The sequence below is a fragment of the Microcaecilia unicolor genome, chromosome 6 (assembly GCF_901765095.1).
Source record: "Microcaecilia unicolor chromosome 6, aMicUni1.1, whole genome shotgun sequence".
Classification (NCBI taxonomy): Eukaryota; Metazoa; Chordata; class Amphibia; order Gymnophiona; family Siphonopidae; genus Microcaecilia; species Microcaecilia unicolor.
In genome coordinates, this window is record NC_044036.1 from 120,689,292 (window position 1) to 120,711,971 (window position 22,680).

At 47.7% G+C, this 22,680-nt stretch overlaps 2 protein-coding genes across 2 annotated transcripts in view; one reads left to right on the top strand and one right to left on the bottom strand.

Annotated features, from left to right (window-relative positions):
- TRMT1L (tRNA methyltransferase 1 like) overlaps window positions 1–3,390 on the bottom strand; it is a 283,269-nt gene extending 279,879 nt beyond the window's left edge. Inside the window, 1 exon segment of the mRNA XM_030206540.1 lies at window positions 3,210–3,390. Coding sequence (XP_030062400.1) covers window positions 3,210–3,297 — 88 coding nt within the window. The 5' untranslated portion in view covers window positions 3,298–3,390.
- Window positions 3,391–3,463: 73 nt separating this feature from the next.
- Window positions 3,464–22,680, top strand: part of SWT1 (SWT1 RNA endoribonuclease homolog) — a 391,485-nt gene continuing 372,268 nt past the window's right edge. The window contains exons 1-2 of the mRNA XM_030205715.1: window positions 3,464–3,706; window positions 9,908–10,002. The gene's annotated coding sequence lies outside the window, so the exon portion shown is untranslated. The remainder of the gene's footprint in view (window positions 3,707–9,907; window positions 10,003–22,680) is intronic.

The window sequence follows — 22,680 nt, forward strand, 5'->3', positions numbered from 1 at the left end:
TGCTGTAGTCACACCACTCCTCAAAAACCATCACTTGACCCTACCTGTCCCTCCAACTACCGCCCCATTTCCCTCCTACCCTTCCTCTCCAAGTTACTTGAACGCGCCTGCCTTTCACAGCCGCTGCCTTGATTTTTTCTCCTCTCATGCCATCCTCGATCCGCTTCAATCCAGCTTTCGCCCCTTACGCTCGACAGAAACGGTGCTATCTAAAGTCTGCAATGACCTCTTCCTTGCCAAATCCAAAGGCCATGACTCCATCCTCATCCTCCTCGACCTATCCGCCGCTTTTGACACTGTCAATCACAATTTACTTCTTGCCACACTGTCCTCATTTGGGTTCCAGGGCTCTGTCCTCTCCTGGTTCTCCTCTTATCTCTCCCACCGTACCTTCAGAGTACATTCTCATGGTTCTTCCTCCACCCCCATCCCGCTCTCTGTTGGAGTTTCTCAGGGATCTGTCCTTGGACCCCTTCTTTTTTCAATCTACACCTCTTCCCTGGGCTCGCTGATCTCATCTCATGGTTTCCAATATCATCTTTAGGCTGACGACACCCAGCTTTATCTGTCCACACCAGACATCACTGAGGAAACCCAGGACAAAGTATTGGCCTTCTTATCCGACATTGCTGCCTGGATGCCAACACCACCTGAAACTGAACATGGCCAAAACCGAGCTTATTGTCTTCCCTCCAAAACCCACTTCTCCTCTCCCTCCACTCTCTATCTCAGTTGATAACACCCTCATCCTCCCCGTCTCATATGCCCGCAACCTCGGAGTCATCTTTGACTCCTCCCTCTCCTCTGCGCATATCCAGCAGATAGCCAAGACCTGTCGCTTCTTCCTCTATAACATCAGCAAAATTCGCCCTTTCCTCTCTGAGCACACCACCCGAACTCTCATCCACTCTCTCATTACCTCTCGCCTTGACTACTGCAACCTACTCCTCACTGGCCTCCCACTTAGCCATCTATCCCCCCTTCAATCCGTTCAGAACTCTGCTGCACGTCTTATCTTCTGCCTGGACCAATAAATTCATATCACCCCTCTCCTCAAGTCACTTCACTGGCTTCCGATCAGGTACCGCATACAGTTCAAGCTTCTCCTACTAACTTACAAATGCAATCTGCAGCCCCTCCTTACCTCTCTACCCTCATGTCCCCTTACGTTCCTACCCTAACCTCCGCTCTCAAGACAAATCACTCCTTTCAGTACCCTTCTCCACCACCGCCAACTCCAGGCTCCGCCCTTTCTGCCTCGCCTCACCCCATGCTTGGAATAAACTCCCTGAGCCCATACGCCAGGCCCCCATCCCTGCCCATCTTCAAATCCTTGCTCAAAGCCCACCTCTTCAATGTCGCCTTCGGCACCTAACCACTATACCTCTATTCAGGAAATCTAGACTGCCCCAACTTGACATTTCATCCTTTAGATTGTAAGCTCCTTTGAGCAGGGACTGTCCTTCTTTGTTAAACTGTACAGCGCTGCGTAACCCTAGTAGCGCTCTAGCAGTAACTCTTATAAGAAACCACCAAATCAAGTCACAAAATAATCAATGAATAAACATATCGTTTGCTTCAGCGGTGCAACTCATTGAACTTAACTGTTACCAACAAGATTTCTAGGACCCATTGTCGGTCATTTCAGCCCCTCACCGGCTATTTATTTCTAAAACGTTTCCTACAGGATTTCATAAAAGATACATTTTTAAAAATTATTTACAAAACGCTTTAATTGAAAGTTTACTAAGTTATATTTTGAGAGATTTGCTATATTGTTTGGCCGATGAGGAGGTAGGTGGGTGCTGGAAATCTCACTGATATAACAGTCAAGTTCAATGAGTTGCACTGCTGAGGCAAACAATGTTTATTAAATGATTATTTTGTGATTTGATTTAATGGTATCTTATAAAAGAGCAATATATCTATTGAATTCTTAGCAGCAACACTAACAGATCCTTGGCCTTCATCTCCCAGTCACTTTCTCCACTCCTAAAGAATCCAGTTTCAAGACACATACATCCAGGACTCCTTCACCTATCCATCATCTATTCCACTCTGCATCCCATTAACCAAACTACAAATCCATCCCCTTCCATCTAACCATTCTATGGGTATCGGTAGATATGTGGAGGTTCATTACGATTTAGTAAGTGGGTACTGTGGGAACTAGGTGGGTGAGCACTATTTTAAAATGACATTGGGTTGGTGGGAATTTTAAAATGGGGGTGGGTGTGTCTTTGGTCCAAGGGCAAAGTCAGACAAGAAAGTTTCCAAAGTAACAGAAGTGGCTGTATTTAACTTTCACCTCTATCCATTCAGATTAAAATGGATGTATAATTAACCCCACAGTTCCATTTTAATGTGCTTCTTAAACTTTGCTTTCACTTTAATGCACACTTTTAACTATTGTTCAGTATGCATCCTTTTACTTTAGTAAATCTGAAATAAATAAAAAAAATAGCACAAAAGTAAAAAGTGTGCCAAAACTTTTTCATAGATTTTCAACACACTCATTACATTGGTCTATGAATAAGCAAACCCCAAAGTTCCCAGCTTTGTCAACAGGTCCACAAGAGGAAGAGTTCTGCCACTTTTGCCATGAGTGATACTTTGATGATGAAAGAAAAAAAAAGTTCAAAGAAATTGTTATTACTGCCAAAGGGCTCCTAGGCAGAAAAAAATGGGGATTTGTTAGTATAATTGTCACATATAGTCACTCTTAGAAATTACTGACTAAAACGCAATTAACTATATGTTCTGGAAGGCTACAGAGCACAGAAGTCAGCTCAGTGGGTGTCAATGAGTGTATACATCTCCAATACTAAGCGAGCTCCCTCATTATATCCAAGTTGGGATAATGTGTATTGATTTTGGCACCCTAGTCATTTTGGAGGTTTAGCATCTATTCTGTAGAGAATTTTTTTTCAATTAGAAGTACAGAAGAGATGTTATTGTAACGCTGCCTTTTCAATTTGCTTCTAAGCGACAAGTGAAATCGATGTCAGCCTATCTTTTACAGAACATGTTCATGCAATGTAGTAGTCACATCCCACACTCTGAATACTAAGGAAGAAGTTTACACAAATTGCTCAAGATAGGGAATAATTAGGATGAGGTGGCCATGGCAAAAAGGCTAGGCAAAGCCAGTCCTGGTTTTGCCGGCAATACAGGTCCCCTTTCTGTAGGACTAAGGCCCTGGCCTTCACCTAGCTCTGTCTCCTCTTCATCGTCTTCTTCCATCACTCCCTCGTGCGTGTCCTGCACAGTCTCCACTTCCAGGCGTGGTGCGGCCATCTTTTCCACGGAACACTGCCAACAAGCTGTGTCCCACGCGTATTACCTCTTAGACCCAAGCTAGCCTCACTCACTCAGGCGCAAGACAAGGCCGCGACGTACGTAAGCGCAAGTGCACTAGAATCAGGATACCCAAGCAGTGCGCATGCTCTGTGCCTTCTGTGACCTCAGCTAAGAGACAGATGGGAAGTTTTCTGGCTGCAAAGATACATTTTAAAATTGTTATTCCTGCTGAAATCCAACTAGATACATTTAGAAATTAATTTTCAGCCGCCTTTTTTTTTGTTATGGGCGTGCTCGTTGTTTGTACCCGTATTGGAGCCTGAGCCACGGCAAAAAAGAACCACAAGACCCAAGAGGCACCGCGGTGCCGTGGCACACGTACACCGGACGGAAGCGTGGCCTAGTGGTAAGTCTATCTGTGTATGTAATATTTTGGAAGATTACTTGTACCATCCTTTCTTCAGCTCTTACTGTTACTTAGTATTATAATATTGCTTCGTGTAGACAGTGCTGTATAGATCTGTAGGAAAACATTCCTTGTTTTTGATACAATGCCCTACTTTTCTGTTATTCTCCATCTACTGTCGTACACTCCTCCCCCCGTCCGCTTTCACACTTTTTCTTCCACCCTGATCGTTTTACATAACCTTTCTTATTTGTCTTCGTCCGTCTCCCGCACGATTTCTCTTTTACCTATATTTTGTTTTATGTATTAATTTTACTTCTTTTTCTTTTTATTCAGAAAGTCTCTAAATAAAGAATAGTAAATGTATTTATTTTATTTGTTTAGCCACATTTGTACAGCGCTTATCCTGCAAACACTGTGAATCATGACTTACTTCTTGCCACACTGTCCTCATTTGGGTTCCAGGGCTCTGTCCTCTCCTGGTTCTCCTCCTGTCTCTCCCACCGCACCTTCAGAGTTCACTCTCATGGATCTTCCTCCACCCCTATCCTATCTGTTGGTGTTCCCCAGGGATCTGTCCTTGGACCCCTTCTCTTCTCAATCTACACCTCTTCCCTGGGCGCCCTGATCTCATCTCATGGTTTCCAGTATCATCTCTATGCTGATGACATCCAGCTATATCTGTCCACACCAGACATCACCGCAGAGACCCAGGCAAAGGTATCAGCCTGCCTATCCGACATTGCTGCCTGGATGTCCAACCGCCACCTGAAACTGAACATGTCCAAGACCGAGCTCATCGTCTTTCCACCAAAACCCACGTCTCCTCTTCCTCCACTTTCTATTTCAGTTGATAACACCCTCATCCTCCCCGTCTCATCTGCCCGCAACCTCGGAGTCATCTTTGACTCCCCCCTCTCCTTCTCTGAGCATATCCAGCAGACAGCCAAGACCTGCCGCTTCTTCCTCTTTAACATCAGCAAAATTTGCCCTTTCCTCTCTGAACACACCACCCGAACTCTCGTCCATGCTCTCATTACCTCTCGCCTTGACTACTGCAACTTACTCCTCACTGGCCTCCCACTTAGCCATCTATCCCCCTTTAGTCTGTTCAGAACTCTGCTGCACGTCTCGTATTCCGCCAAAACCGATTTACTCATATCACCCCTCTCCTCAGGTCACTTCACTGGCTTCCAATCAGATACCGCATTCAATTCAAGCTTCTCCTTCTTACCTACAAATGCATTCAGTCTGCTGCCCCTCACTACCTCTCCTCCCTCATCTCCCCCTATGTTCCCGCCCGTAACCTCCGTTCACAGGACAAATCCCTCCTCTCTGTACCCTTCTCCAACACCGCCAACTCCAGGCTCCGCTCATTCCTGAGCCCTTACGCCAAGCCCCTCCCTGCCCATCTTCAAGTCTTTGCTTAAAACCCACCTCTTCAATGCTGCATTCGGCACCTAACTCTTACCGTTCACTAAATCCAGACTGCCCCAATTTGACCGCCCCTATCGGACTGTCCGTTCACTTGTCTATTAGATTGTAAGCTCCTTGAGCAGGGACCGTCCCTCTATGTTAAATTGTACAGCGCTGCGTAACCCTAGTAGCGCTTTAGAAATGTTAAGTAGTAGTAGTAAAGGTTATATTAGCAGTGAACAAACAAACCAACATAACATGGAAGAAGAAAAAGAAAAACAAAACAAAAGACCAAGACAAAGTAATATAATGGACAACACCCAAACGCCACCTGCAACACACACTCTAGAGAGGCCAAGTGGCCCCATCCCAAAGATGGAGATTTACCACCAAAATGCTGGAGATTGAAGGCCAATGAGTGAGGTTTTTCTCGCGAGCCCCAGCTATGTATATAACTAGTTCTGGCAGATGCACATTCCAAAGACTGACATATTCCAATCAGTCAATAACAGAGTAGCCATACTGGGTCAGACCAATGGTCCATCTAGCCCAGTATCCTGTTTTCCAAACAATGGCCAAACCAGGTCACAAGTACCTGGAAGAAACCCAAATCGTGGCAACACTCCATACAACAAATCCCAGGGCAAGCAGTTGCTTCCCATGTCTGTCTCAATAGCAGACTATGGACTTTTCCTCTAGGAATTTGTCTAAGCTTTTAATAAACCCAGATTCGCTAACCGCTGTTACCACATCCTCCTGCAAAGAGTTCCAGAGCTTAACTATTCTTTGAGTGAAGAAATATTTCCTCCTATTTGTTTTAAAAGTATTTCCATGTAAGTTCCTCGAGTGTCCCCTAGTTTTTGTAACTTTGGAACAAGTAAAAAAATTGATCTATTACACCACTCAGGATTTTGTAGACCTCAGTCATAACTCCCCTCATCCATCTCTTTTCCAAGCTGAAGAGCCCTAACCTCTTAACCTTTCCTCATATGAGAGGAGTTCCATCCCCTTCATCATTTTGGTCGCTCTTCTTTGAGCCTTTTCTAATTCCGCTATATCATTTTTGAGATACGGCGACCGGAACTGAAAGCGATACTCAAGGTGTGGACGCACCATGGAGCGATACAAAGGCATTATAGTATATTTGGTGTTATTCACTATTCCATTCCTAAATTCCTAGCATCCTGTTTGCTTTTTTTGGCCGCTGCCGCCGCCACCACCACACACTCAGAAGATTTCAGCGTATTATCTACAATGACACCCAGATCTTTTTCTTGAGTGCTGACCCCCATGGTAGACCCTAGCATCAGGTAACTATGATTCGGATTATTCTTTCCAATGTGCATCACCTTGCATTTGTCCACTTTATTTGCATTTATTTACCTCCTTTTTGAAGGAATTCATTCAAGGCAGTGTACAGTAAGAATAGATCAAACTTGAGCAATAGGCAATTACAGCAGTAAAAATATTCAAATAATACAAAGTATGGCATAGTATAGTATTTACAATGTCAACACAATACGTAATAGAACATTTTAATTGTTAGTGAAGGGTAAAGCAAAGAAGGAACATATAGATAGGTAAGAGTTAGAAAGTAAGGTGACTAATGTAAAGAAAATTGCACATGAGCTCAGAGAGATGGTTAAATATGATCTCATCTAGGGTAGGAGTGGATAAACATGTCCTGCTGGAGCATGTGCAGCCTGTGTCACTCTTTCTGTGTGAGAGTGAGACTAACAAGTTAGTTACTTCTTCCATTAAAGGCCTGGTTGAAGAGCCAAGCTTTCATCTGCTTCCTGAAGTAGAGATAGTCTTGTGTTAAGTGGAGCCTTTCAGGCAGTGCATTCCAGAGTGTGGGGCTACTCCGGCGAAGGCTCGCTTGTGGGTATCACATCATGTAATGTCTTTTGCAGAGGGTGTGGTTAGTGATGGTCCTTGAGAGGACCTTAGTGTCCTTGGCGGTGTGTAGCGGATCATCCTATTCTTCAGGTACTCTGGGCCATTTCTTTTAAGGGTCTTGAAGATCAGACAGAGTTTTAAATTTAGCCCTGTATTGTACTGGTAGCCAGTGAAGATTTGCAAAAATGGTGTGATTTGGTCACGTAGCTTGCAACCTTCTATTAGTCTTGATACTGCATTCTGAATCAGTTGGAGCTGGTGCAGGCCCTTTGTAGTCAGGCCATTGTATAGTGCATTGCAGTAATCCAATCTTGATGTTATCACAACTGGGATAAGATTTACCTTCTCGATGTACGGAGAGAGGCAGCATAGCTGTCGCAAATAGTAGAAGCAACTTTTGAAGGTTGCTTGGATTTGGGGAACCAGAGTAACTGTATTCCAAGGTGTCATGGTTGTGCCCTTATGTTCAGACCTACTGTTTCTCTGTATCTAACTCTGTGACCTCTCCAGTCTGCCTTTTTCCCTGTTGTTGTTCTTCCTGTAAGCCAAGCCTCACTTTGGTCTCCCTGCTTCAGCTTCATTTCCTGTAGTTCTTCCTGTTAGCCAAGCCCCGCTTTGGTCTCCCTGCTTCTGCTTCATTTCCTACTTGTGACATCATTAGCCTACTCCTTTATAAGGACCCAGGGAGCTTTTCTACATTGCCTTTGCAAGAGGTCTCTTAATCTTGTGCTATCTGTTTAGATCATTTCCATGCTTGGCTTTGTTCCTGAGTGTTTTATTCCTGAAGGTCTGTGTGCAGTGTTTCTCTGAGTCTTGTGTTTCAGTTCTTTCCTTTGTTTCTGTGAGTTTGCTTTTGAATCTTGTTTCCTGAAAGCCTGGCCTTTCCCTTCCAGCTGTGGATGCTGGTAAGTACATTGCTTCTTTGTTTGTCTTCACTTAGTCTGCTTAATCCTTTGCCTGCTATGTTTGCTTCCTGGCTCTTGAGCTCTGTTTCTGCGAAGTTCTGTTCCTGTTGTGTGTTTGAGCCAGGTTCAGCCCCTGCTGTGTGTTTGAGCTAGTTTCTGGCCCTTCTGTCTGTCAAGCCATGTCCCTTTCAGTATCCTGTTCCCTGTCAAGCCTGTTTGAGAATCCAGAATCCGGTTCCAGCCAGGCCAAGCCCGTTCCAGAATCCGGTTCCAGCCAAGCCTCTTCAAGAATCCAGAATCCTTTACCTGCCTTGTTTATTGTCTTGCTTCTGTTATTCTTGTTGCCTAGCTCCTACCCTGTCTTGCCTGTCTAGTTATGCTTTGTCTTGTCTTTTTCAGTCTAGTCCTGTCCAGATCCAGTCCTTGCCTTGTCCTTGTCTTGCCCTTTTCTGGACCCAGTTTTAATCTACTTCCGTGTTTTGTCTTGTCTTGCATTTCTGGGTCCCAATCCCAGTTTTAAGTCTTGCCTTGTCCTGTCTGGGTTCCAGTTCTGGCCCTTTGCCTTCTTTTCCTTGCCTCGTCTGGATCCAGTTCTTGTGTTGTCCATTGTGTTTAGTTACCTCTGTCCCGCCTTGTTGAGTCTGTTAGTTTATCCTAGTCCAGTCTGTTCTGATTCCTGCCTGTGCCAGCCCAGGTGATTTGTCTGCCAAAGCTCCGGCTTTCGTGCAAGGGTTCACTATTCCTGACAGTTGTGACACAAGGTCCTTATGATTTGAGGGGGAGTTCATACTTCCCAAGAGAATTTGATGCTAGGTATGTATCCACTTGTGTTAGGGACCCAGAGAAGCTTGGTTTTATTTGGGTTCAGGCAAGGTTTGTTGTGTTTAGCCCATTCTTGAATTGATGTTAAACAGGTAATCAGTTTATTCAGGGCTGTAGGTAAGTCAGGCTCAATGGGTATGAGGAGCTGCACATCCTCCATGTAGATGTAGAACTGAGTGGGCATTGATCAAATCGGCTCAGCTAGTGGCTTGAGGTAGATATTGAATAGAGTAGGTGATGGTATCGATCTTTGTGGTACCCCGCAGGTCAGTGCCCATGGTGGTGATGAGTTGCTGCCAAACATTATGGATTGTTGCCTGTCTAATAGATAGGATCTGAACCAGGCAAGTACTGTTCCATTGATACCTGTTGCTGTCAGTCGTGCTAGCATGATATCATGATCCACAGTGTCAAAAGCTGCTGAGAAATCTAGCAATACTAACACCGAGGCGAATCCCCTGTCTCAGTTTCTGTGAAGATCTAGTAGTGATACTAGGACCATTTCTGTTCCATGACTGGGTCTGAATCTAGATTGACATGGATCTAGCCAGTTTCTCTGTTCTAGCCAATCATTAAGTTGAGCACAGACTGTTTGTTCTGTAAGTTTCCCTAGAAATGGGATGTTGGATACTGGCCGGTAACTTTCAAGATTGTCCTGGTCAAGGTTGTTTTTCTTTAGCAAAAGGTGAACCACTGCCCATTTTAATGCTGTTGGTAGTTGCCCATTAGAAAGAGAGGTGTTCACAATTTTTGTAGTGCCTTCTATGAGGCCCATACGTGCCTTTTGCACTATCTCTGATGAGCAGGTAGTTGGTCGAAGTTCTCTTAGGATTTTGTCACGGCTCTCCTTTGTCATGGAGTTAAGTGTCCCATCTGTCTGTCAGCAGGAGCCAGTTTGTGCACTCCTAGTTAACTGTTTGGGGACTGGGTGGGTAAATCTTGGCGGCGACTTTTAATTTTGTTGGCAAAGTATGCAGCAAAATCATTGCAGTTCAGTTTAGACTGGGCAGGCTGGTTCTGTTGTGAGAGTTGCAGTAGGCTGTTTACTATACTGAACAACTGCTTGGTTGAATTGGCAGCCTGTGCAATGCATTGAGGGAAATATTGTTTTTTGGTTGATACTAAGGCTTGGCGGTACTTTGTCATTTGTTTCCTACAGTTTACCCTGTCTTCAACCAGGCAAGATTTATGCCATCTCCTTTTCCAGTTTCCATCCTTTGCGTTTAAGGAGCCAAAGTTCTGGAGAAAACCAAGGTGAGCATTTGTGAGTAGGGCAAAAGACCTTTTTTTACTGGTGCTGTTTTCTCTCAGGTCTTGGCTAAGTGTGTATTCCAATTGTCATCCTATTGTTACACTGTAGTTGTTTTTTTCATCTACATGTGGATAGTCCAAGGCCTCTACGAAATTCTCAATGGTCATTTTTTTTTTGTCTCTGATCTCCTTCCAAACTTTGGGAGGTGTCATATGTTTCAGGTGGTCACGTAGGGAAAATGTAATTAGAAAATGGTCTGACCATGATAGGGGTGTTATTTTAATACTGTTATCCCAGAATTCTGATATCCACCCCTTTGTAGAATACCGGGTCTAGTATGTGACCCTTCTCGTGGGTTGGAGAATTGATCACCTGTGTAAATCCTAGTGTTGCCATAGTGTCCAGAAAGGAAGCTGTGGTGATATCTGGGGTTTTATTTTTATTTTTTTATTTTTGTTACATTTGTACCCCGTGCTTTCCCACTCATGGCAGGCTCAATGCGGCTTACATGGGGCAATGGAGGGTTAAGTGACTTGCCCAGAGTCACAAGGAGCTGCCTGTGCCTGAAGTGGGAATCGAACTCAGTTCCTCAGTTCCCCAGGACCAAAGTCTACCACCCTAACCACTAGGCCACTCCTCCACTCCTCTATCTCCCAGCAGGTGTGGACGTAGCTTAATCAGCTCCTGGATTTCAGACTGCCTGGGGTGGCTCCTGTGCTTTGCCAGTTGAGCAGGGGTGTTGTGGCTGGTGGTGCCCACTTTAAAGGCATATAGGTTCACCCTTTCCCTGCCTTACCTATTCCCCCCGCCTCCCTGAGTCCCTCTGTTGATGCCTGCCTTCAACTTTCCTCACAGCGTTAAAAAAAAAAGAGCACGGTTTTACTGCGTTGCTGTTCTGAGGCTTTTTCCAGTGATCCTGGTTCTGTGCAGCTTGACCAGAGCTCGTTGACTTAGTCTTCTGAGGTGAGAGTGGTGCCCAGCTCCTCCGGGGAGGTCCCGCGGGCGCCATTCTGATTGGGGTAAGTTTTGGCGCGAAGCCGCCATATTATTGCTATATTCCCATCCTGTGACAAAACGGACAATGGCTGCTGAAGGAGTTAAGCGCTGCTGCCATTGTGGTAAACGCAGATCACAGTGAGGCTGTGTAAAACGTGCTCCTTAGACGCTCACTCTAGTATGAGCATGCCGAGCGATGTTTCTTCCCGCTTGATGGAGCTGGCAGCGAGTGCCATTTTGGAAGCGCCACATGCCTCGACCCTTGTGGTTGTGGGGGAGTCTGAGTGCAGGGGGACGCCTCGTTTAGAGGCTGCCAGAGGAGCTCCTACATCCGTTTCTCCTTATTCGGAGGCAGAGGGTCAAGGTGAGTTTTTCTCCCCTGAGTTTGTGCTTTTAATGCATAAGGCTTTTATGCTGAAAAGAGCTCTGCCACAGGTGTCTGACACTACGTTGCCTCCTGGCTTCCCTCTGGGTGTTGATGCCCCGGGGATGACTTCAGAGGTTATTTCCTCCCCCTAGCGTTGGAAATACGCTAAACATAGACGGGTAAATTCCCCGTCTGAAAGTGGCGCATATCCTCCTCCCCCCCCCCCCCCCCTGTGGTCGGGCTGTGGAGAGTCTGAGGGATCTGGCAGACCCTCAGGGACGGATGATACAGAGGAGGGTACCTGTTTGCCACTGGATTTGGATGATCCCAATGTGGTCCGGAGTTTCCACCGCGACGAGCTGCCAGCTCTCATTACTGACGCCTTGCAGGCCCTATCGATTGATGATCCTGCTGAAGGCGACACCTCCTCTGTTAATCTTAGGATGGCAAGTACTAAGAAGCCTACTCAGGCCTTTCCTGTGCATGACTCCATCCAAGAGCTTATTTCTGCTCAATGGTCTGACCCCGATGGGCCTTTGAAAGTGGCCAAGGCTATGGGTCAGCTTTACCCTCTGCGTGAGGAGCACTTGGCCCCTTTGAGGATGCCCAAAGTGGATGCATTGGTCACGGTGGTGACAAAAAAGGCTACTCTCCCAGTAGAGGGAGGAGTCGCTTTGAAAGACATGCAGGACCGGCGGCTTGAGTCCGCGCTGGAAGCGGTCCTTTGAAATTACGGGCCTTGCCTTGAGGACATATATTTGCAGTTCCTATACAGCCCAGGCATGTGATTCCTGGCTACAGCAGGTGGTGGAACAGCCCGCCGATGGTGCGGGCCCCTTTTCTGAGGTTGCCCCGCAGATGGAGTCAGCCCTGTCATTTTTGGCTGACGTCCTGTATGATCTAGTCAGAGCTTCGGCTAAACAGATGTCTGTGGCGGTGTCCGCCCGCCACCTTCTTTGGCTGTGGCATTGGGCGGCTGACATGGCTTCTAAGCAAAGACTGGTGAGGCTTCCCTTTCGGGGCCTCCTGTTATTTGGAGAGGAATTGGAGAAGATTGTGAAAGACCTGGGGGAATATAAACCCCAGAGGTTACCTGAGGATAGGCTGCGGCCTTCTTCCAAGGGTTCTGTGTTTCCCTCCTCTTCTAGACCTCGCTTCCGTGAAACTCGAAGGTATCGCCTGGGGCGCTCTGCTGGGTTTTCTCAACGTGCCCGTTTTCAGCAGAGGAACTCCTTTCGCTTGGACAAACGTTCCGCAGGGGCCGGTTCAAGGCCAGGAGTTCATGGGCGTCCTCCACAATGATGGGACGCCGGTCCACTCCTTGCCTGCAATAGGAGGACGTCTTTCCCTCTTTCTAGAGGAGTGGACCAAAATTACCTCAGATCAGTGGGTTCTGGACCTGATCAGAGAAGGTTACCGACTGGAATTCGATGCCCCGATGAGAGACGTGTTTGTGGAGTCCCGATGCGGCACTGCCGTAAAACAGGCGGCGGTAGAGGAGACCTTACAAGTCTTGCTGCACCTCGGAGCGGTGATCCCAGTGCCTCCCGCCGAAAGCGGCTATGGCCGCTATTCCATTAATTTTGTCGTGCCTCGAAAAAGAGGGTCTTTCAGGCCGATCCTCGACTTACGAAGAGTAAACGAGGCTCTCAGAGTACGACATTTTCATATGGAAACCCTGTGCTCCGTCATTGCGGCGGTACAGCCAGGTGAGTTTCTCACGTCTCTGGACCTAAAAGAAGCTTATTTGCACATTCCTATCTGACCTCCACACCAGCAGTAACTCCGCTTTGCAGTGTTGGAAAAGCATTTCCAGTTTCAGGCCTTGCCTTTCAGCCTAGCCACAGCTCCCCGTACCTTTTCCAAGGTAATGGTGGTAGTAGCTGCCTGTGAGGGTATCAGAGTTCACCCTTATCTCGACAACTGGCTCATCAGAGCGGACTTGGCAACCAAGAGTCGTCTTGCCACAGCCAGAGTGGTGGCGGTCCTGCAGGCGCTAGGCTGGGTGGTCAATATACCCAAAGGTCACCTGACCCCCTCTCAGTCTCTCGAGTATTTGGGGGTCCGGTTCGACACGGCATCGGGGTTGGTCTTTCTCCCCGACCAAAGGCGGTACAAGCTTCAGAATCAGGTCCGTCTGCTCCTGCGGATGCCTCGCCCGCGAGCTTGGGACTTTGTCCAGCTGCTGGGGTCGATGACGGCCACCTTGGAGGTGGTGCCTTGGGCGAGAGCGCATATGAGGCCTCTGCAGATTTCCCTGCTTCAACAATGGTCTCCGATGTCCCAGGAATATCAACGCAGACTAACGTTGCTCCCTGTGGCCCAGCTCAGTTTGTGGAGTGGTGGCTCTCCGACAGGATGCTGTGCCATGGAATGCCTCTGGCGCTTCCTTCCGGGTGCCTGGTGATAACACATGCCAGCCTTCTAGGCTGGGGAGCGCATTGCCAAGGTGGTAGAACTAGAAGACATGAAATGAGATTGAAGGGGGGCAGACTCAAAAAAAAATGTCAGGAAGTATTTTTTCATGGAGAGAGTGTTGGATGCTTGGAATGCCCTCCCGCGGGAGGTGGTGGATATGAAAACAGTAACGGAATTCAAACATGCGTGGGATAAACATAAAGGAATCCTGTTTGGAAGGAAGGGATCCTCAGGAGCTTAGCTGAGATTGGATGGCAGAGGCGGGGCTGGTGGTTGGGAGGCGGGGTTAGTGCTGGGCAGACTTATACGGTCTGTGCCCTGAAAAAGACAGATACAAATCAAGGGGCTGGTGGTTGGGAGGCGAGGCTAGTGCTGGGCAGACTTATACGGTCTGTGCCCTGAAAAAGACAAATACAAATCAAGGTAAGGTATAAACAAAAAGTAGCACATGTGAGTTATCTTGTTGGGCAGACTGGATGGACCGTGCAGGTCTTTTTCTGCCGTCATCTACTATGTTACTACGTTACGCTATGCTCAGGGTCTGTGGACCCCGTGGAAGCGGGTAGTCCATCAATCGCTTGGAACTGAGAGCGATATTTCAGGCTCATGGCCTTTCAAAAGACTCTGAAAGGGCTTGCTGTCCGGGTTCTGTCAGACAACACGACAGCGGTGGCATACATAAATTGTCAGGGCGGAGGCCGCTCAGATTTGCCACTGGGCCGAACTCCACCTGCAGCTTCTGTCAGCAGCTCACATAGCAGCTCAGAGCAATGTGCAAGCCGATTTTCTCAGCAGGCATCAAATCGACCCGGCGGAATGGGAACTGGCAGAAGTTTGCCTTCTTCAGATTTGTGCCAAATGGGGGACTCCCAGTATGGATCTAATGGCGTCAAGTGCAAACCGCCAAAGTACCTCGCTTTTTCAGCAGAAGGAGAGATCCTCACTCGGCGGGATTGGATGCTCTGGCTCAACCCTTTGTCCTCGGGCCTCCTGTATGTGTTCCCTCCTTGGCCCTTGATAGGACGAGTCCTACTGCGGATTCGACTGCACTGAGGTCTGGTGATTTTCATTGCTCCAGATTGGCCAAGGCATCCGTGGTATGCGGATCTCCACCGGATGTTGGTGGATGCTCTGGTGCATTTGCCCCTGGTGCCGAACCTGTTGGTTCAGGGTCTGGTGTCTATGGAGGATCCCTGCCGATTTGGTCTTACGGCCTGGCTATTGAGAGGGCGCAATTGAGAGACAAGGGCTACTCTAACAAGGTCATCTCCACTCTCTTGCAGGCCCACAAGCGGTCCACCTCTGCAGCTTATGCTTGGATCTGGCGCAAATTTGAGGCGTGGGGTGTTTCAAAGACGATCACACCCACCCAAGATACTGTCTCAACTGTGCTGGACTTTTTGCAGGAGGGCTTACAAAAAGGCCTGGCTTACAATTCCCTGCGGGTGCAAGTGGCAGCATTATCATGCTATCGAGGGAAGGTCGCTGGCATGCCCCTTGCTGCTCATCTGGACATTGCCAGATTTCTCAGAGAGGTGCTTAGGCGCCGTCCTCCTGTCCGGTTGCCCTGTCCGGCCTGGAACCTGGGGCTAGTGTTGAAGGATCTTCAGTGTTCGCCCTTTGAGCCGCTTAAGCGAGCTTCGGAGAAGGATGTGATTCTCAAGACAGTCTTTTTGGTGGCCATGACATCGGCTAGACGCATGTCTGAGCTGCAGGCGCTGTCCTGTTGGGGCCTTTTTCTGCAATTCTCAGAGTCTAGAGTAACGGTACGTACAGTGCCTTCCTTCCTGCCTAAGGTGGTTTCAGCATGTCACCTGAACCAGCCCATTTTTCTTCCTTCCTTTTCTTCCTTCCCAGACTCCTTTGAGCAGTTACTGCAACAGCGCCCTGCGGACATCCAGAAGATGTATCTACAGATGTCAAATGACTTCAGGACTTCTGATCACCTTTTTGTCTTGTTGTCAGGTGGAGGTGCAGCGTCTAAGGCCACTATGGCCCGTTGGCTCAAGGAAGTCATTTTTGCTGCGTATTGCTTTCAGGTTGGTCTCTGCCTGAAGCGTTTTAAGGCACATTCCATGAGAGCCATCTCCTCCTCGTGGGGTGAAACGGGTACACTGTCTCTTCAAGAGATCTGTATTGCGGCTACTTGGGCTTCTCAGCTCTCTTTTGCCCGGCATTACAGGCTGGATGATGCAGCGAAGCAGGACGCTGTTTTTGGAGCTCAAGTATTGGCTCGTGGCCTGTTCCCACCCTAAGTAGGGATTGCTTTTGTACATCCCATCAGTTAATGGATTCATCTGCTGCTGATGACACGGAAGGGAAAATTAGGTTCTTACTTTGGTAATTTTCTTTCCTTTAGTCACAGCAGATGAATCCATGATCCCTCCCTGTCTGACTTGTTTTTTGTTCAGATCTTTCATGCAGATATAAATCTCATTGGGAGAAGTTAGAAAACAGTTACCAGAATTTCTACTTGATGTTCTACTACAGGAGCCTGGTTACAACAGGCAGTGGAACAGCTCGGAGATGGAGCGGAGCCCCTTACAGAGGTGGCACCGCAGATGGAGTTGGCCTTGTCATTTTTGGCTGACGCCCTTTATGATCTGGTCAGAGCTTCGGCTAAACAGATGGCTGTAATGGTGGCGGCTCACCGTCTTCTGTGGCTATGGCATTGGGCAGCTGACATGGCCTCTAAGCAAAGGTTGGTGAAGTTGCCCTTTCAAGGCCTTCTCCTGTTTGGTGAGGAGTTGGAGAAAATTGTGAAAGGCCTGGGGGATGCCAAACCCCAGCACTTACCTGAGGATAGGCCGCGGCCTTCTTCCAAGGGTCAGGTTCCCTCCTCTTACAGACCTCGCTTCCGTGAAGCTAGAAGGTACCGCCCGGGGCGTTCTGCTGGGTTCACTTTGCGTGCCTGTTTTCAGCAGAGGAACTCTTTTTGCTCGGACAAACGTTCCGCAGCAGCAGGCTCAAGATCTGGAGTTCAAGGGCGACCCTCTCAATGATGGTGCGCCGGCCCCCTCCTCGATTCTTGTGATAGGAGGACGACTTTCCCTCTTTCTCGAGGAGTGGGCCAAGATTACCTCAGATCAGTGGGTCTTGGGCCTGATCAGAGAAGGCTACAGAATAGAATTCAATGCTCCGATAAGAGACGTGTTTGTGGAGTCCCGATGCGGTTCTGCCGCGGTAGAGGAGACCTTGCAAGGCTTGAGTCACATAGGAGCGGTTTCCCCCGTGCCTCCTGCCGAATGTGGCTCTGGCCGTTACTCCATTTACTTTGTGGTGCCGCGAAAAGGAGGGTCTTTTCGGCCTATCCTAGACTTAAAAGAAGTCAACAAGTCTCTGAACGTGCGGCATTTTCACATGGAAACCCTGCGCTCCGTCGTAGCGGCAGTACAGCCAGGAGAGTTTCTCACGTCTCTGGACCTGAAAGAAGCTTACTTTGACATACCAATTTGGCCCCCGCACCAGAGGTTTCTGCGTTTTGCGGTGGTGGGAAAACATTTCCAGTTTCGGGCCTTGCCTTTTGGCCTCGCCACAGCTCCCCGAACCTTTTCCAAGGTAATGGTGGTAGTAGCTGCTTTCCTTAGGCGAGAGGGTATCCGGGTTCACCCATATCTAGACGACTGGCTTATCAGAGCAGACTCTGCAGATGAGAGTCATCAGGTTACAGCCAGAGTGGTCTCAGTACTGCAATCTCTGGGCTGGGTCGTCAATATAGTGAAACGTCACCTGACCCCCTCTCAATCTCTAGAATATTTGGGGGTCCGGTTCGACACAGCCTCGGGGATGGTCTTCCTACCCAAGCACAGGCGGTGCAAGCTTCAGAACCAGGTCCATCTGCTCCTGCCTCGCCCGCGAGCTTGGGATATAGTCCAGCTTTTGGGGTCGATGATGGCCACTTTGGAAGTGGTGCCTTGGGCGAGAGTGCACCTGAGGCCTCTGCAGTGTTCCCTGCTTCAAAGGTGGTCTCCAATATCTCAGGATTATCAGTGCAGACTCACGTGGCTCCCTGCGGCCCAGCTCAGTATAGAGTGGTGGCTCTCAGACAGCATGCTGTAGCGAGGAATGCCGCTAGAGCTCCCCGATTAGTGCCTGGTGGTAACAGATGCCAGCCTGAAGGGCTGGGGTGCACATTGCCGGGGAAGGTATGCCCAGGGTCTCTGGACACCCGAGGAGTCGGAGTGGTCCATCAATCGCTTGGAGTTGAAAGCGATTTTCCAGGCTTCTGGCCTTTCATTTGACCCTGGAAGGATTGGCTGTCAGAGTTCTGTCGGACAACACGACAGCAGTGGCCTACATAAATCGCCAAGGAGGCACTCAGTGCGTAGCACTTGCAGCACAGGCCGTGCAGATTTGCCACTGGGCCGAGCTTCATCTGCAGTTTCTGTCAGCAGCTCATATTGCAGGTCAGAGCAACGTGCAAGCCGATTATCTGAGCAGGGATCAAATCGACCCAGCGGTGGGAACTTGCAGAAGAAGTATTCCTGCAGATATGTGCCAAATGGGGAAAGCCCATAATGGATCTTATGGCGTCAAGCACAGATGCCAAAGTCCCATGCTTCTACAGCAGACGGAGAGATCCTCGCTCGGCAGGGTTGGATGCCTTGGCGCAACCCTGGCCTCAGGGCCTCCTGTATGTGTTCCCTCCGTGGCCCTTGATTGGGCGAGTACTCCTGCGGATTCGGCTCCATCAAGGAGAGGTGGTTCTCATTGCCCCGGATTGGCCCAGGAGGCCTTGGTATGTGGACCTCCGGCGGATGCTGGTAGAGGATCCCCTGCCGTTACCTCTGGTACCGAACCTGTTGTCACAGGGCCCGGTGACCATGCAGGACGCCTGCCGCTTTGGTCTTTCGGCATGGCTATTGAGAGGGCGCAATTGAGAGACAAGGGATATTCCAGTAAAGTCATTTCCACTCTCCTACAGGCCCACAAGCTTTCCACTTCCGTGGCTTATGCCAGGATTTGGCGCCAGTTTGAGGCTTGGTGTGCTTCTAAAGCGATTACACCCATGCGGGCTTCTGTCTCGCCGATACTTGACTTTTTGCAGGATGGTTTACAAAAAGGCTTGGCCTATAATTCCCTGCGTGTTCAAGTGGCAGCCTTAGCATGTTTTCGAGGGAAGGTCGCTGGCCTCTCTCTGGCTACTTGCCCGGATGTGACACAGTTTCTTAGAGGGGTACCTCGGTTCCGTCCTCCCGTGCGGCCTCCGTGTCTGGCCTGGAACCTGGGGTTAGTTTTAAAGGCCCTTCAGTGTTCGCCCTTCGAGCCGCTCAGGCGAGCTTCGGAGAAGGATGTGACCTTAAAGACGGTCTTTTGGTGGCCGTGACATCGGCGAGACGGGTATCCGAGCTCCAGGCGCTGTCCTGTCGAGACCCATTTCTGCAGTTCTCAGAGTACGGAGTAATGGTACGTACGGTGCCTTCCTTCATGCCTAAGGTGGTTTCATCGTTCCACCTAAACCAGCCTATTTTCCTTCCCTCCTTTTCTAAAGAGGAGTTTCCAGAAGCCTATGGGCAGTTGCACCTTCTGGATGTGTGAAGGGCTCTGTTGCAATATCTGCGCATGTCAAATGCCTTCAGGACCTCTGAGCATCTCGGTTTGTTCTTTTGTCAGGTCCGCGCAGAGGGTCTCCAGCGTCTAAGGCCACTATAGCCCGTTGGCTCAAAGAAGCTATCTTTTCAGCATATCTGTTATCTGGCCGGCCTCCGCCTGAAGCCTTTAAGGCACATTCCACAAGAGCGATTTCCTCTTCTTGGGCTGAAACTGGAGCACTCTCTCTTCAAGAGATATGTAGTGCAGCTACTTGGGCTTCTAAGCTCTCGTTTGCCCGACATTACAGGCTGGATGTGGCTGCCAGGAGAGACGCGCATTTTGGAGCACAAGTACTGGCGCGTGGTGTGGCTTGTTCCCACCCTATCTAGGGATTGCCTTGATACATCCCACTCGTAATGGATTCATCTGCTTGATGACAAGGAAGGGAAAATTAGGTTCTTACCTTGGTAATTTTCTTTCCTTTAGTCATAGCAGATGAATCCACGAGCCCTCCCTCAGTGGTTCATTATGTGATTTATGTTCCTTTTATGTTCAGTTTTTCCTGTAGATATGTTCCCTCATTGGGAGAAGTTGGAAAACAAGTCTTCAGGATTTCTATTCAGTTACAGGAAGATGAGTTCATTCCTTCCAGGAGGATGAGTCCATTCCCTCCTTTGACTTATAGCTCCAGTTTTGGGGCGTTCATCCGCTGTGAGGAAAGTTCATGTTATTGTGCTTTGCAGTGTAACACTGCTTTGGAAGCTTCAAATACTGAAGAGGCAGATGGAGCTAGCTGGCCAAGAGGCACTATGGTTTTTCAGTGCTCTCTTTCTTCACCTGCTGGTTGATGGACACAACCCACTCGTAATGGATTCATCCGCTATGACTAAAGGAAAGAAAATTACCAAGGAAAGAACCTAATTTTCCCATAAGCGTAGAAACAACTCAGACAAAGAAACGCATAGTACCCAGCTTGTTTCAGAAGATCAAAAGCTAGTATTGCTTCCTTAGGCCACTACTATGTATTAACTTTCTTCTGAGTTAAGACTGTACGTGGAACGACAGTGAGTAACCATGAATGAAATGATGATAGTAATTCTCAAAGCCCAGGCAATATTGTAAGGCTTGTCGCCTCAGGAGACGAGACCAGTCTCAGATGGCGAATAGCTTAGTGGGATCCATTTTAAAGCCCTGATCTGATATGATGTAGCCTGGAAAAAGGCAACTTGTTCCATTCAAAGGTGCACATCTCCAGTTTAACGTAAAGGTGATTCTTACGGAGATGTTGAAGGACCTTGTTTCTTGTTCCTGATGTTGAGCAAGCATTTTGGAATATATCAGTATGTCATCTAAGTAGACCAGAACACAGCTCTGAAGCAAGTCACGGAAGACATGATTCACAAATTTTGGAAGACGGCTGAGGCATTCGAGAGTCCGAAAGGTATAACCAGATAATCATAATGCCCATTTCTTGTGTTAAAAGCTGTCTTCCATTCTTCTCCCTCACGGATGCAAATCAGATTGTAGGCTCCTCTGAGGTCCAACTTTGTAAAGACGCGTGCTCCTTGGACTGGAATGTAGTAAGGCCAGGTGTTTTTTTAGGAAAAAGAAAAAATTCAGGGGACCATTTAATAGGCTTATCTGAAGTCTATGCTGTACCGCTTTCCAAAAAGCACGTACCTTAACACAAGACCACCAGAGATGACCCATGGTGCCTTGCTTCCCACACTCTCCAACAAAGTGGGGAGACCGTAGGGAACATGTGATGAAGGTGGGCAGGAGTCAAAATACCATCTATGTAAGACTTTAACAGCATTTTTCTTTAAAAGGAACAGAAATAGAAATCTTTAATAAAGCATTTTCCAAAAGAGTCCAGTCGTCATCCCCCAATGTCACTCCCAGCTCTTGGTGCCATTGCAGGCGATGCTCAACAGGGGGTCGCACCTGTCTATGCTGGTAGGTATATAGACAAGTTATAAGACCTCTCGTTCCCTTCGAGTCCACGCACAAATTCTCCAAAAAGGAGTCTTCTCGGGTTACCTTAGTCTTTATTTCAACAGCAGAAAGAAAGTGTTTCACCTGAGTATATGCAAAGATATCCCTAGGAGAAAGTGCATATGTTTCCGCCAATGTATTTATTTATTTATTTATTTATTGCATTTGTATCCCACATTTTCCCACCTCTTTGCAGGCTCAATGTGGCTTACAGTACAACATGGATGTTGAAATTATATTAGAAAATATACATTTACTGTAACAGAAGGATCTTGAGCAGCATGATAATGATAAAACATAATAGTAGGATAACAAGCAGATAGTGTAAGACATTTAGTGTTACAGAAGAATCTTGGGCAACATTATAATGATCAAACCTAATGGTAGTATAACAAGCAGATACTGTATTGAATGGAATAAAAGCCTCATCGTCAAAAAATTGACCCCAAGTCTCTAGTCCTCCAGAGAACCAATGAGAAAAAGGACCGGGTTCAAGACCTGACAGAAAAAGTGGATTGTATGTTAACGGTGTAAGCTTGGATAAAACCAAGTCAGGCTTTGCAAATAAACTATCCCAATAGTAAAAAGTTGTCAAAATAGAAGGACAAACATCCCTACCCACTGAGCGATATTTCCGAGGAAGCCACATAGACGACCGCAAGGGACACGGGCCTACCAAGGCCTGCTCGAACCCAATCCACCACTTCTGGAACACCCAACCCACCCAGATCCCGATATAGCAACATCCGAGAAAGACGTGGCCGCTTATTAAACCAGATAAAGCGAAGAAGGCAATTTTGGAGCCCGGAGAGAAAGCTATGAGACAAACGAAGGGGAAGAACCTGAAAAAGATACATCAATCGTGGCAACATGTTCATTTTTAAAGTAGCAATCCGCCCAAACCACAATATCTCAATTGAACCCCAAGCCTCCAAATCATTATATAAGTCTCTCAAGAGAGTGGGATAGTTAGTCTTGAATAAATCAGAGAAATTTTTAGTAAGAAGAATCCCTAAATATTTGATACCACGCGTTACCCACCGAAAAGGGAAAGCTTGTTGTAAGGAATATAAAATTGAATTTGAAATACCAATAGCCATGGATTCTGATTTAGTCATGTTAAGCTTAAATCCTGAGACAGAGGAATGCTCTTCTAGAAGCTTAATTAAATTAGGCATGGATATTAACAGTTTAGTTAAGGAGAGCAGGATATCATCAGCAAACAATGCCAACTTATACTCCTGACCACCCACCAAAACGCCAGAGATATCAGGATTATTACGAATTGCATTAGCCAGGGGTTCCATTACCAAAGCAAAAAGCATTGGCGAAAGAGGGCACCCCTGACGTGTCCCCCTTGACAAAGGGAACA